Source organism: Antennarius striatus, chromosome 9 (genome assembly GCF_040054535.1).
Source record: "Antennarius striatus isolate MH-2024 chromosome 9, ASM4005453v1, whole genome shotgun sequence".
In the NCBI taxonomy this organism is placed as follows: domain Eukaryota; kingdom Metazoa; phylum Chordata; class Actinopteri; order Lophiiformes; family Antennariidae; genus Antennarius; species Antennarius striatus.
The window spans coordinates 23,078,982-23,094,520 of record NC_090784.1 but is presented as its reverse complement, the minus strand read 5'-3'; the positions used below and the strand labels follow the sequence as shown (position 1 = coordinate 23,094,520).

Sequence of the window (15,539 nt, the reverse complement as noted above, 5' to 3'; positions counted from 1 at the left end):
AAATTTTTTTTGACCGGCGGGTCGACAAAATTTTTTTTTGACCGGCGGGTCAACAAAATTTTTTCTTCAGACCAGGGATTCAAAACTTCATAAAATAGGTTCATTTCCTAGACAGGCGGGTTGAAAAAGAAAACATTTTATACTAGGGGATCAAAAAAAATAGTCTTTGTAGACTGGCGGGTCAAAAAAAACATTTCTAGGCCAGCGGGTCAAATCAAAATTTCTTGACCGGCGGGTCAACAAAAAAAAAATTTTCCTGACCGGCGGGTCAACAAAAAAAAATTTTTTGACTGGCGGGTCAACAAACTTTTTTCTCCAGACCAGGAATTGAAAACTTCATAAAATACCTTTTTTTTCTAGACAGGCGTGTTGAAATAAAAATTGGGTACCAGGGAGTCAAAAAAATAGTATTTGTAGACTGGCAAGTCAAAAAAAACATTTGTAGGCTAGCGGGTCAAAAAAAAATTTTCTTGACCGGCGGGTCAACAAAAAAAATTTTTTTTGACTGGCGGGTCGACAAAATTTTTTTTTGACCGGCGGGTCAACAAAAGTTTTTCTTCAGACCAGGGATTCAAAACTTCATAAAATACCTTTTTTTCCTAGACAGGCGAGTTAAAAAAAAAATTGGGTAGCAGGGGGTCAAAAAAAATAGTCTTTCTAGACTGGCGAGTCAAAAAAAACTTTTCTAGCCTAGCGGGTCAAAAAAAAATTTCTTGACCGGCGGGTCAACAAAAAAAAATTTTCCTGACCGGCGGGTCAACAAAAAAAAATTTTTTGACTGGCGGGTCAACAAACTTTTTTCTCCAGACCAGGAATTGAAAACTTCATAGAATACCTTTTTTTTCTAGACAGGCGGGTTGAAATAAAAATTGGGTACCAGGGAGTCAAAATAATAGGATTTCTAGACCGGCAAAAAAAACATTTCTAGGCCAGCGGGTCAAAAAAAAAAATTTTCTTGACCGGCGGGTCAAATTAAAATTTCTTGACCGGCGGGTCAACAACAAAAAATTTTCTTGAACGGAGGGTCAACAAAAATTTTTTTTTTCACTGGCGGGTCAAGAAAAGTTTTTCTTCAGACCAGGGATTCAAAACTTCATAAAATACCTTTTTTTCCTAGACAGGCGAGTTAAAAAAAAAATTGGGTAGCAGGGGGTCAAAAAAAATAGTCTTTCTAGACTGGCGAGTCAAAAAAAACTTTTCTAGCCTAGCGGGTCAAAAAAAATTTCTTGACCGGCGGGTCGACAAAAAAAAATTTTCTTGACCGGCGGATCAACAAAAAATGTTTTTTTGACTGGCGGGTCAAAAAAATTTTTTCTTCAGACCAGGGATTCAAAACTTCATAAAATACCTTATTTTACTAGACAGGCGGATAAAATAAAAATTGGGTGCCAGGGAGTCAAAAAAATAGTATTTGTAGACTTGCAAGTCAAAAAAAGCATTTCTAGGCTAGCGGGTCAAAAAAAAATTTCTTGACCGGCGGGTCAACAAAAAAAATTTTCTTGACCGGCGGGTCAAAAAAAATTTTTTTTTTGACCGGCGGGTCAACAAAAAAAATTTTTGACCGGCGGGTGAACAAAATTTTTTCTTCAGACCAGGTATTCAAAACTTCATAAAATAGCTTTATTTCCTAGACAGGCGGGTTGAAAAAGAAAAAATTTTATACTAGGGAATCAAACAAAAATAGTCTTTGTAGACTGGCGGGTCAACAAAAACATTTCTAGGCCAGCGGGTCAAATTAAAATTTCTTGACCGGCGGGTCAACAAAAAAAATTTTTTGACCGGCGGGTCAAAAAAAATTTCTTGACCGGCGGGTCGACAAACTTTTTTCTCCAGACCAGGAATTGAAAACTTCATAAAATACCTTTTTTTTCTAGACAGGCGGGTTGAAATAAAAATTGGGTACCAGGGAGTCAAAATAATAGTATTTCTAGACTGGCGAGTCAAAAAAAACTTTTCTAGCCTAGCGGGTCAAAAAAAATTTCTTGACCGGCGGGTCGACAAAAAAAATTTTTCTTGACCAGCGGGTCAACAAAAATTTTTTTTTTGACTGGCGGGTCAAAGAAATTTTTTCTTCAGACCAGGGATTCAAAACTTCATAAAATACCTTTTTTTCCTAGACAGGCGGGTTGAAAAAAATATTGGGTACCAGGGGGTCAAAAAAATAGTCTTTATAGACTGGCGAGGTAAAAAAAACATTTCTAGGCTACTGGGTCAAAAAAAATTTCTTGACCGGCGGGTCAACAAAAAAAAATTTTCTTGACCGGCGGGTCAACAAAAAAATTTTCTTGACCGGCGGGTCAACAAAAAAAAATTTTTGACCGGCGGGTCAACAAACTTTTTTCTTCAGACCAGGAATTGAAAACTTCATAAAATACCTTTTTTTTCTAGACAGGCGGGTTGAAATAAAAATTGGGTACCAGGGAGTCAAAAAAATAGTATTTGTAGACTGGCAAGTCAAAAAAAAATTTGTAGGCTAGCGGGTCAAAAAAAAATTTCTTGACCGGCGGGTCAACAAGAAAAAATTTTCTTGACCGGCGGGTCAACAAAAAATTTTTCTTGACCGGCGGGTCAACAAAAGTTTTTCTTCAGACCAGGGATTCAAAACTTCATAGAATACCTTTTTTTCCTAGACAGGCGAGTTGAAAAAAAAATTGGGTAGCAAGGGGTCAAAAAAAATAGTCTTTCTAGACTGGCGAGTCAAAAAAAACTTTTCTAGCCTAGCGGGTCAAAAAAAAATTCTGGACCGGCGGGTCGACAAAAAAAAATTTTCTTGACCGGCGGGTCAACAAAAAAAATTTTTTTTGACCGGCGGGTCGACAAAATTTTTTTTTGACCGGCGGGTCAACAAAATTTTTTCTTCAGACCAGGGATTCAAAACTTCATAAAATAGGTTCATTTCCTAGACAGGCGGGTTGAAAAAGAAAACATTTTATACTAGGGGATCAAAAAAAATAGTCTTTGTAGACTGGCGGGTCAAAAAAAACATTTCTAGGCCAGCGGGTCAAATCAAAATTTCTTGACCGGCGGGTCAACAAAAAAAAATTTTCCTGACCGGCGGGTCAACAAAAAATAATTTTTTGACTGGCGGGTCAACAAACTTTTTTCTCCAGACCAGGAATTGAAAACTTCATAAAATACCTTTTTTTTCTAGACAGGCGGGTTGAAATAAAAATTGGGTACCAGGGAGTCAAAATAATAGGATTTCTAGACCGGCAAAAAAAACATTTCTAGGCCAGCGGGTCAAAAAAAAAAATTTTCTTGACCGGCGGGTCAAATTAAAATTTCTTGACCGGCGGGTCAACAACAAAAAATTTTCTTGACCGGCGGGTCAACAAAAATTTTTTTTTTCACTGGCGGGTCAAGAAAAGTTTTTCTTCAGACCAGGGATTCAAAACTTCATAAAATACCTTTTTTTCCTAGACAGGCGAGTTAAAAAAAAAATTGGGTAGCAGGGGGTCAAAAAAAATAGTCTTTCTAGACTGGCGAGTCAAAAAAAACTTTTCTAGCCTAGCGGGTCAAAAAAAATTTCTTGACCGGCGGGTCGACAAAAAAAAATTTTCTTGACCGGCGGGTCAACAAAAAATGTTTTTTTGACTGGCGGGTCAAAAAATTTTTTTCTTCAGACCAGGGATTCAAAACTTCATAAAATACCTTATTTTACTAGACAGGCGGGTTAAAATAAAAATTGGGTGCCAGGGAGTCAAAAAAATATTATTTGTAGACTTGCAAGTCAAAAAAAACATTTCTAGGCAAGCGGGTCAAAAAAAATTTCTTGACCGGCGGGTCAACAAAAACAAAATTTCTTGACCGGCGGGTAAAAAAAATTTTTTTTTGACTGGCGGGTCGACAAAATTTTTTTTTGACCGGCGGGTCAACAAAACTTTTTCTTCAGACCAGGGATTCAAAACTTCATAAAATACCTTTTTTTCCTAGACAGGCGAGTTGAAAAAAAAATTGGGTAGCAAGGGGTCAAAAAAAATAGTCTTTCTAGACTGGCGAGTCAAAAAAAACTTTTCTAGCCTAGCGGGTCAAAAAAAAATTCTGGACCGGCGGGTCGACAAAAAAAAATTTTCTTGACCGGCGGGTCAACAAAAAAAAATTTTTTTTGACCGGCGGGTCGACAAAATTTTTTTTTGACCGGCGGGTCAACAAAATTTTTTCTTCAGACCAGGGATTCAAAACTTCATAAAATAGGTTCATTTCCTAGACAGGCGGGTTGAAAAAGAAAACATTTTATACTAGGGGATCAAAAAAAATAGTCTTTGTAGACTGGCGGGTCAAAAAAAACATTTCTAGGCCAGCGGGTCAAATCAAAATTTCTTGACCGGCGGGTCAACAAAAAAAAAATTTTCCTGACCGGCGGGTCAACAAAAAAAAATTTTTTGACTGGCGGGTCAACAAACTTTTTTCTCCAGACCAGGAATTGAAAACTTCATAAAATACCTTTTTTTTCTAGACAGGCGTGTTGAAATAAAAATTGGGTACCAGGGAGTCAAAAAAATAGTATTTGTAGACTGGCAAGTCAAAAAAAACATTTGTAGGCTAGCGGGTCAAAAAAAAATTTCTTGACCGGCGGGTCAACAAAAAAAAATTTTCTTGACCGGCGGGTCAACAAAAAAATTTTTCTTGACCGGCGGGTCAACAAAAAAAATTTTTTAACCGGCGGGTCAACAAACTTTTTTCTTCAGACCAGGAATTGAAAACTTCATAAAATACCTTTTTTTTCTAGACAGGCGGGTTGAAATAAAAATTGGGTACCAGGGAGTCAAAAAAATAGTATTTGTAGACTGGCAAGTCAAAAAAAACATTTGTAGGCTAGCGGGTCAAAAAAAAATTTCTTGACCGGCGGGTCAACAAAAAAAAATTTTCTTGACCGGCGGGTCAACAAAAAAAATTTTTTTTGACTGGCGGGTCGACAAAATTTTTTTTTGACCGGCGGGTCAACAAAAGTTTTTCTTCAGACCAGGGATTCAAAACTTCATAAAATACCTTTTTTTCCTAGACAGGCGAGTTAAAAAAAAAATTGGGTAGCAGGGGGTCAAAAAAAATAGTCTTTCTAGACTGGCGAGTCAAAAAAAACTTTTCTAGCCTAGCGGGTCAAAGAAAAATTTCTTGACCGGCGGGTCAACAAAAAAAAAATTTCCTGACCGGCGGGTCAACAAAAAATAATTTTTTGACTGGCGGGTCAACAAACTTTTTTCTCCAGACCAGGAATTGAAAACTTCATAGAATACCTTTTTTTTCTAGACAGGCGGGTTGAAATAAAATTTGGGTACCAGGGAGTCAAAATAATAGGATTTCTAGACCGGCAAAAAAAACATTTCTAGGCCAGCGGGTCAAAAAAAAAATTTTTCTTGACCGGCGGGTCAAATTAAAATTTCTTGACCGGCGGGTCAACAACAAAAAATTTTCTTGAACGGCGGGTCAACAAAAATTTTTTTTTTCACTGGCGGGTCAAGAAAAGTTTTTCTTCAGACCAGGGATTCAAAACTTCATAAAATACCTTTTTTTCCTAGACAGGCGAGTTAAAAAAAAAATTGGGTAGCAGGGGGTCAAAAAAAATAGTCTTTCTAGACTGGCGAGTCAAAAAAAACTTTTCTAGCCTAGCGGGTCAAAAAAAATTTCTTGACCGGCGGGTCGACAAAAAAAAATTTTCTTGACCGGCGGATCAACAAAAAATGTTTTTTTGACTGGCGGGTCAAAAAATTTTTTTCTTCAGACCAGGGATTCAAAACTTCATAAAATACCTTATTTTACTAGACAGGCGGATAAAATAAAAATTGGGTGCCAGGGAGTCAAAAAAATAGTATTTGTAGACTTGCAAGTCAAAAAAAGCATTTCTAGGCTAGCGGGTCAAAAAAAAATTTCTTGACCGGCGGGTCAACAAAAAAAATTTTCTTGACCGGCGGGTCAAAAAAAATTTTTTTTTTGACCGGCGGGTCAACAAAAAAAATTTTTGACCGGCGGGTAAACAAAATTTTTTCTTCAGACCAGGTATTCAAAACTTCATAAAATAGCTTTATTTCCTAGACAGGCGGGTTGAAAAAGAAAAAATTTTATACTAGGGAATCAAACAAAAATAGTCTTTGTAGACTGGCGGGTCAACAAAAACATTTCTAGGCCAGCGGGTCAAATTAAAATTTCTTGACCGGCGGGTCAACAAAAAAAATTTTTCCTGACCGGCGGGTCAACAAAAAAAATTTTTTGACCGGCGGGTCAAAAAAAATTTCTTGACCGGCGGGTCGACAAACTTTTTTCTCCAGACCAGGAATTGAAAACTTCATAAAATACCTTTTTTTTCTAGACAGGCGGGTTGAAATACAAATTGGGTACCAGGGAGTCAAAATAATAGTATTTCTAGACTGGCGAGTCAAAAAAAACTTTTCTAGCCTAGCGGGTCAAAAAAAATTTCTTGACCGGCGGGTCGACAAAAAAAATTTTTCTTGACCAGCGGGTCAACAAAAATTTTTTTTTTGACTGGCGGGTCAAAGAAATTTTTTCTTCAGACCAGGGATTCAAAACTTCATAAAATACCTTTTTTTCCTAGACAGGCGGGTTGAAAAAAATATTGGGTACCAGGGGGTCAAAAAAATAGTCTTTATAGACTGGCGAGTCAAAAAAAACATTTCTAGGCTACTGGGTCAAAAAAAATTTCTTGACCGGCGGGTCAACAAAAAAAAATTTTCTTGACCGGCGGGTCAACAACAAAAAATTTTCTTGACCGGCGGGTCAACAAAAAAAATTTTTTGACCGGCGGGTCAACAAACTTTTTTCTTCAGACCAGGAATTGAAAACTTCATAAAATACCTTTTTTTTCTAGACAGGCGGGTTGAAATAAAAATTGGGTACCAGGGAGTCAAAAAAATAGTATTTGTAGACTGGCAAGTCAAAAAAAAATTTGTAGGCTAGTGGGTCAAAAAAAAATTTCTTGACCGGCGGGTCAACAAAAAAAAATTTTCTTGACCGGCGGGTCAACAAAAAATTTTTCTTGACCGGCGGGTCAACAAAAAAAATTTTTTAACCGGCGGGTCAACAAACTTTTTTCTTCAGACCAGGAATTGAAAACTTCATAAAATACCTTTTTTTTCTAGACAGGCGGGTTGAAATAAAAATTGGGTACCAGGGAGTCAAAAAAATAGTATTTGTAGACTGGCAAGTCAAAAAAAACATTTGTAGGCTAGCGGGTCAAAAAAAAATTTCTTGACCGGCGGGTCAACAAAAAAAAATTTTCTTGACCGGCGGGTCAAAAAAAAATTTTTTTTTGACCTGCGGGTCAACAAAAAAAATTTTGTACCGGCGGGTGAACAAACTTTTTTCTTCAGAGCAGGGATTCAAAACTTCATAAAAAAGCTTTATTTCCTAGACAGGCGGGTTGAAATAAAAATTGGGAACCAGGGAGTCAAAAAAATAGTATTTGTAGACTGGCAAGTCAAAAAAAACATTTCTAGGCTAGCGGGTCAAAAAAAATTTCTTGACCGGCGGGTCAATAAAAAAAATTTTTTTTGACCGGCGGGTCGACAAAATTTTTTTTTGACCGGCGGGTCAACAAAATTTTTTCTTCAGACCAGGGATTCAAAACTTCATAAAATAGGTTCATTTCCTAGACAGGCGGGTTGAAAAAGAAAACATTTTATACTAGGGGATCAAAAAAAATAGTCTTTGTAGACTGGCGGGTCAAAAAAAACATTTCTAGGCCAGCGGGTCAAATCAAAATTTCTTGACCGGCGGGTCAACAAAAAAAAATTTTCCTGACCGGCGGGTCAACAAAAAAAATTTTTTGACTGGCGGGTCAACAAACTTTTTTCTCCAGACCAGGAATTGAAAACTTCATAAAATACCTTTTTTTTCTAGACAGGCGGGTTGAAATAAAAATTGGGTACCAGGGAATCAAAATAATAGGATTTCTAGACCGGCAAAAAAAACATTTCTAGGCCAGCGGGTCAAAAAAAAAATTTTCTTGACCGGCGGGTCAAATTAAAATTTCTTGACCGGCGGGTCAACAACAAAAAATTTTCTTGACCGGCGGGTCAACAAAAAATTTTTTTTTCACTGGCGGGTCAAGAAAAGTTTTTCTTCAGACCAGGGATTCAAAACTTCATAAAATACCTTTTTTTCCTAGACAGGCGAGTTAAAAAAAAAATTGGGTAGCAGGGGGTCAAAAAAAATAGTCTTTCTAGACTGGCGAGTCAAAAAAAACTTTTCTAGCCTAGCGGGTCAAAAAAAATTTCTTGACCGGCGGGTCGACAAAAAAAAATTTTCTTGACCGGCGGGTCAACAAAAAATTTTTTTTTGACTGGCGGGTCAAAAAAATTGTTTCTTCAGACCAGGGATTCAAAACTTCATAAAATACCTTATTTTACTAGACAGGCGGGTTAAAATAAAAATTGGGTGCCAGGGAGTCAAAAAAATAGTATTTGTAGACTTGCAAGTCATAAAAAACATTTCTAGGCTAGCGGGTCAAAAAAACATTTCTTGACCGGCGGGTCAACAAAAAAAATTTTCTTGACCGGCGGGTCAAAAAAAAATTTTTTTTTGTTCGGCGGGTCAACAAAAAAAATTTTTGACCGGCGGGTGAACAAAATTTTTTCTTCAGACCAGGTATTCAAAACTTCATAAAATAGCTTTATTTCCTAGACAGGCGGGTTGAAAAAGAAAAAATTTTACACTAGGGAATCAAAAAAAAGTCTTTGTAGACTGGCGGGTCAACAAAAACATTTCTAGGCCAGCGGGTCAAATTAAAATTACTTGACCGGCGGGTCAACAAAAAAAATTTTTCCCGACCGGCGGGTCAACAAAAACAATTTTTTGACCGGCGGGTCAAACAATTTTTTTCTTCAGGCCAGGAATTCAAAACTTCATAAAATACCTTTTTTTCTAGACAGGCGGGTTAAAATAAAAATTGGGTGCCAGGGAGTCAAAAAAATAGTATTTGTAGACTGGCAAGTAAAAAAAAACTTTTCTAGGCTAACAGGCCAAAAAAAAAATTTTCTTGACCGGCGGGTCAAATTAAAATTTCTTGACCGGCGGGTCGACAACAAAAAATTTCTTGACCGGCGGGTCAACAAAAAAAAATTTTCTTGACCGGCGGGTCAACAAAAATTTTTCTTGACCGGCGGGTCAACAAAAAAAATTTTTTGACCGGCGGGTCAACAAACTTTTTTCTCCAGACCAGGAATTGAAAACTTCATAAAATACCTTTTTTTTCTAGACAGTCGGGTTGAAATAAAAATTGGGTACCAGGGAGTCAAAATAATAGTATTTCTAGACTGGCAAGTCAAAAAAAACTTTTCTAGCCTAGCGGGTCAAAAAAAATTTCTTGACCGGCGGGTCGACAAAGAAAAATTTTCTTGACCGGCGGGTAGACAAAAAATTTTTTTTTGATTGGGGGGTCAAAAAAAAATTTTTTTTCACTGGTGGGTCGACAAAAGTTTTTTTTTTCACTGGCGGCTCAACAAAAGTTTTTCTTCAGACCAGGGATTCAAAACTTCATAAAATACTTTTTTTTCCTAGACAGGCGGGTTAAAATAAAAATTGTGTGCCAGGGAGTCAAAAAAATAGTATTTGTAGACTTGCAAGTCAAAAAAAACATTTCTAGGCTAGCGGGTCAAAAAAAAATTTCTTGACCGGCGGGTCAACAAAAAAAAAATTTCTTGACCGGCGGGTCAAACAAAAATTTTTTTTTGACCGGCGGGTCAACAAAAAAAATTTTTGACCGGCGGGTGAACAAAAATTTTTTCTGCAGACCAGGTATTCAAAACTTCATAAAATAGCTTTATTTCCTAGACAGGCGGGTTGAAAAAGAAAAAATTTTATACTAGGGAATCAAAAAAAATAGTCTTTGTAGATTGGCGGGTCAAAAAAAAAATTTCTAGGCTAGCGGGTCAAAAAAAAATTTCTCGACCGGCGGGTCAACAAAAAAAATTTTTTTTGACCGGCGGGCCGACAAAATTTTTTTTTGACCGGCGGGTCAACAAAATTTTTTCTTCAGACCAGGGATTCAAAACTTCATGAAATAGCTTTATTTCCTAGACAGGCGGGTTGGAAAAGAAAAAATGTTATACTAGAGGATCAAAAAAAGGGTCTTTGTAGACTGGCGGGTCAAAAAAAACATTTCTAGGCCAGCGGGTCAAATTAAAATTTCTTGACCGGCTGGTCAAAAAAAAAAAATTTTCTTCACCGGCGGGTCAACAAAAATTTTTTTTTTGACTGGCGGGTCAACAAAATTTTTTCTTCAGACCAGGGATTAAAAACTTCATAAAATACCTTTTTTTTCTAGACAGGCGGGTTAAAATAAAAATTGTGTGCCAGGGAGTCAAAAAAATAGTATTTCTAGACCGGCAAGTCAAAAAAAATATTTCTAGGCTAGCGGGTCAAAAAAAAAATTCTTGACCGGCGGGTCAACAAAAAAAATTTTTCCTGACCGGCGGGTCAACAAAAAAAATTTTTTGACCGGCGGGTCAACAAACTTTTTTCTCCAGACCAGGAATTGAAAACTTCATAAAATACCCTTTTTTCTAGACAGGCGGGTTGAAAAAAAAATTGGGTACCAGGGGGTCAAAAAAAATAGTCTTTGTAGACTGGCGAGTCAAAAAAAACATTTCTAGGCTAGTGGGTCAAAAAAAATTTCTTGACCGGCGGGTCAAATAAAAAAAATTTTCTTAACCGGCGGGTCAACAAAAATTTTTTCTTGACCGGCGGGTCAACAAAAAAAATTTATTGACTGGCGGGTCAACAAACTTTTTTCTTCAGACCAGTAATTGAAAACTTCATAAAATACCTTTTTTTTCTAGACAGGCGGGTTGAAATAAAAATTGGGTACCAGGGGGTCAAAAAATAGTCTTTGTAGACTTGCAAGTCAAAAAAAACATTTCTAGGCTAATGGGTCAAAAAACAATTTCTTGACCGGCGGGTCAACAACAAAAAATTTTCTTGACAGGTTGGTTGAAAAAAAAATTGGGTACCGGGGGTCAAAAAAAATATTTTTTGTAGACTGGCGAGCCAAAAAAAAAATTTCTAGGCTAGCGGGTCAAAAAAAAATTTCTTGACTGGCAGGTCAACAAAAAAAAATTCGGTCGATCGGTCTTAAAATTTCTTTTTTGGTCAGTTGGTCGGAATGAAACGTATTTTTTGGTCAGCCAGTCTGTCTAAAAAATGGGGTCTAAAATTTTTTGTCAGTCATTGGGTGTGAAATTTTTTCTTTGTCAGTTGATCGAAAAAAAAATTTTTGGCCAGAGAGCCTAAAAAATTTTGTTTGGTCAGTATAATTTTTTTTTCCAGTCGGTTGGTCGAAAGAATTTTCTTTGGGTCGGTTCGTCTAAAATATTTTTCGGTCGGTCAGTCTAAAAAACTTTTTGGTGGATTGGTCTAAAAAAAAATTTTTATGTCGGTCGATAAAAATGTTTTTGTCGGTAGAAAAAAATTGTTTTTGGTCAGTCAGTCTAAAAAAAGTTTTTTTGGTTGGTCAGTCTAAAAAAAATTTTGGTATGTCGATCGGTCTACAAAAATGTTTTTTTTCAGTTACTCTGTTGGTCTACAAATGTTTTTTTCGGTCGTACTGTCTGTCAGTTTAAAAAAAAATTTGGGTTGGTTGGCTGAACTAAAATGTTGTTTTGGTCGGATGGTCGGTCAGTTGGTCTAAAATATTTTCTTTTTGTTGGTTGGTCCATCTTAACAAATGTTTTTCTTAAAGTGGAGCTTAGGATAGGTTTGTCACTTGGTTTAAGTTATGGTTGGGGCAAGGTTTGGGGTTGGGGCTAGGGTTACGGTACGGGCTGGGATTTTGGCTTGGGTTACAGTTGTTGCAAGGGTTATTGTAGTGGCTAGGATTACGGTTGAGGCTAGGGTTAAGTTTAGGGTGAGGGTTAGGATTATGTTAGGATTAAGGTTAATATCGGATTCCGATGGGGAATCATTCCTTCACTTTTCAGATGTGATCAATATCACTGGAATTTACACAGTTTGTGCAGCAGCGTTAAATGCTGCTGTTTTTCTGAAAGTTTTCTAATGCTCTTCGTTGCTGGTACAGTTGATGGAAAAAAATCTCGAGGGAGTTTCTTATGATTGTCTTCACACACATCCCTGACTATTCTCTGAAGCATCCCGTGACTCTGGAGACATTACATCACATCCCTGTACTGTTGCTATGGGAGAAAGTTTGACCAAAACTTCCTAATATTTGGAGGAATTAATTGGACAGTCCTGCAGTGATGAGAGGACGACTGTAGATTCAAGACAGGAGTGATTAAAACCTGACAATGTGAAGAGAACACGTTGTCAGAGTCTTTCACTGCTGTTCTCTGGAGGGTATACTAACTATATTGTTAAGAATACCTTACATTGTGTGTCCCTTTACTTTGAGACGATCTTGTGTACAAGCAGGCGCTGACAGCTCAAACGTAGAATCACAGCGTCTTCCTCTGAAGGAGCTTTTTCCTCCCTCCCCAGAGGGAAAGCAGCAAATGTCTGAATACAAATGAACTTAGCTAATAACCCCCGAAGCCCTTAAATGTCTGTGTCCTTTTGAAACTTGTGGTGGTTGTTGTAGTCTTCAGTGTAGTGTGTTGTTGTTTAAAAATAGAGACAGACGGCGTGGATTCGATTTTAGCTCCCACGTGGTCGGGTTTGATCGAAACTGAAGGTCAGAGGATTTATTTTCTTTAGGAAATAAGAAAAGTGAGAGTTTTGATACTAAAAAGAAGCTGGAGCGCTAAACTGGCCCTCAAAGGCAAAATTCAATATGAGCAGTTTTCAAATGAAAGTTGTATCTTGATGTTTTATGCAAACTTCCAGATTTCGTTGTTTTTTTTTTAATATTTACAATGATTGAAAGAAATGCACCAAGAAATTTTCTTCCATGACCATCGGGGGTCATGGGGGGGGAAAAGAATTGTGGGTAAATCCTGGGCAAAAAAAGCACAAAGACGTCCCGACCCAAGGTTAAAAGGCCTTTATTTTAATAGCCTGGAGGAAGGAAATGAGTTGGAGAGGATTTAAATGTTAAACACACTCTTATCTCACCATCCTCACTTTTTACTTTCCATTAGTACGAAGTCTTTCCAGAGTCTTAATCACTCTGTTGCCGAAAGTCCTCTAACCTCATTTTAATCTTTCCTCGCAGCAAAAAGCCAAAGAGACCTCCGAGACAGAGGCAGCAAAACAACCGACTAAAACCTCTGACCCTGGCCTACGACGGCGACACGGACATGTAGTCCAGCGGGGAACACGTCAGCGGAGACCCACTTCATCACAGCCAGAGACACGGATGAACGGAGACGTCAGCGAGCAGAGAAACGACGGTGGAAATCCTCTTAGCGGAGACTCTGGCGGTTTTAACCATTTCCAGTGGAGCTCCAGTCACGCTCCTCTTGTTTCTTCGAGCATCATCTTTTGCTTCACCACGTCCACCTGGTTCATCGAAAGGCCTTTTTTTTGTTGTTGTTTTTTGCCCTCCCTTTTGACACGTTCACACCTCTGTAAAAGATTTTGGGGAAACAAAGCCAGACGCGGAAGCTTTTCTTTTTCGCTGCCTCCAAACATGGCAACGCAAACTCTTCCTCCACGCTTCTTCTGCTTGTCCCTTAAAATGCTGAGTAGCTGGAGGCTTAGGACGCTCCGACGGTTCATATGTTGCCAAAAGTCACCGCGGGGAAGAGGGAAAATCTCCATAAAAAGGTTTTGGATTCCTTTTTCCTCAATCCTCAACTGGGTTTTGACTCAAATCTCTTTTAGTCTCGAACAAAAAGGGAGGCATCTTGGTCTCTTTTTGTGTTTGGTTTAGCGGCACACGGGCCTGCGATGGTGGGATAAACTGATCTGTAGGATGCTGATGGAGGAACAGCCTGGAAACTACTGCCTGCCTGCCTCCACCCTTCTTTGTTTCAGGCTCTACATTGCACTATATTAGTGCAGCATGATATGCACATGTGACTTCTACCTTCTATTGCCATAAAGCACTGCCTCTTCCACAGACAGAACCACAGAGCGGAGGAAGGAAAACAAGATGTTTAAATGTGTCACATCCCACCAAACAGATGTGAAGCTCCAGTAAATAAATGTATAGATTTTATTTCTCACGACTGACTAATTTTTTTTGGTTGTAGTAAAGTAACCTTTCGTGCTTTTGTAGAATTTTGTCTGGTGTTATCACTTTATTTCTGCCCAGATGCATTTACAGATTTAACCTGCTTTTAAAGTTTGTTTAACCTTAAGAAAATTTACTATTTACTATTTAATTTTAACTTCAGTACGCTCGCTGGATTTAAAAAGACGCTCCTTATACTAGTAGAAAGTTGTTTTTATAGTTGAAATATATTTAAGGCCAATTTAGTGAGGATTACTGATGTTACAGTATTTTCCGCACTATAAGGCGCACTGTCGGTTTTTGATCAAATTAAATGTTTTTCGGTGCACCCAGTAGTGCAGAAAATACTTTTCTTTAGTTTCTTCTTTTTCTAATCAATCAGAAGTCGAGTAACGAACGATACGAGAAGCGTCTTTAAATCCGTCGGGCGTACGACGCGGAAAAACTGACTGAATAAAAACAAAAAGGGATACATCAAAAACCATTGTTGTCATGTAAATGTCATTTCTGCCTTACTGACAGTGAATAAATACTAACAGACCTTCGTAATACTCGAGTGGGGCAAACAGAAAAAACAGAATAAAACTTCACGTATGAAGTTTTCCTTTTTTTTTTCAGCTCATTTAGAAACATACAAGTTTTTTAAACTTCCTCCTGCAGTATAATCCGTGTCAAAGATGCTCCATGTTACTCACATGAGATTTAAAAAATGTCTGTACAAACAAAAACTGTACAATTATAATAATAATAATAAGAGAAGCTTCTGGTAAGTTCAGTGTAAAAAAAAACCCAAAAAAAAAACCCTTGTGTGCAGAATGTTTACGTTTTTTTTGTTGTCGGATTTGTAAATAACAGCAATTTTTTATTTTTTGAGAAAAAAAATATCAGAAGTATGTGTACATTTATTTTGTATTGCACAGAAAACGTTTAGTTTGAATATTGCAAAGTGGGTGTGTGATATTTGCTGATTGTTGTTTCCATGATGCAAGTTGTGTGTTGTGAAAAAAAAAAAAGAGACGAAAAGGCTCCGCCGTTTTTTTGTACAGGTTGTTTTTATGTATGGAAAGATTTTCGGAAAATAAATAAGGGCACGGTTGTAAACACACAAGGAAGGTTTTTGTAATTTTGTTCACAAGAAAGACAAAACCCTGAATAAACTGAAATTAGCTTTAAAGGATAAGACTGTTTTTCTCATTTATTGTGTTTTAGATTTTTAATGCCGAATCTGCGCTCGTTTATTTATTTTTTTAAACAATATATTTAAACACTTTTTGGAACTTCAATCAGAATCTGGGAGATTAAAATAAATGTTTGAAAGAAAATAGATCTGGATCCAACATCCCAACTGACTGTAGGCAAGACTCGGGGCTTTAACTCAGTCACATGACCATAAATACAACCAATCTCATCCTTAATGTAGTCATTCCACATCCGACAACCTCCGGTTTAAGGATCCAGA

General features: G+C 37.4%; 1 protein-coding gene across 1 annotated transcript in view; it reads left to right on the top strand.

Annotated features, from left to right (window-relative positions):
* thsd7ab (thrombospondin, type I, domain containing 7Ab) overlaps positions 1-15,242 on the top strand; it is a 129,771-nt gene extending 114,529 nt beyond the window's left edge. Inside the window, exon 29 of the mRNA XM_068323725.1 lies at positions 13,118-15,242. Within this exon, the coding sequence (XP_068179826.1) occupies positions 13,118-13,208 (91 nt within the window). The 3' untranslated portion in view covers positions 13,209-15,242. The remainder of the gene's footprint in view (positions 1-13,117) is intronic.
* The last annotated feature ends 297 nt before the right edge of the window (positions 15,243-15,539 follow it).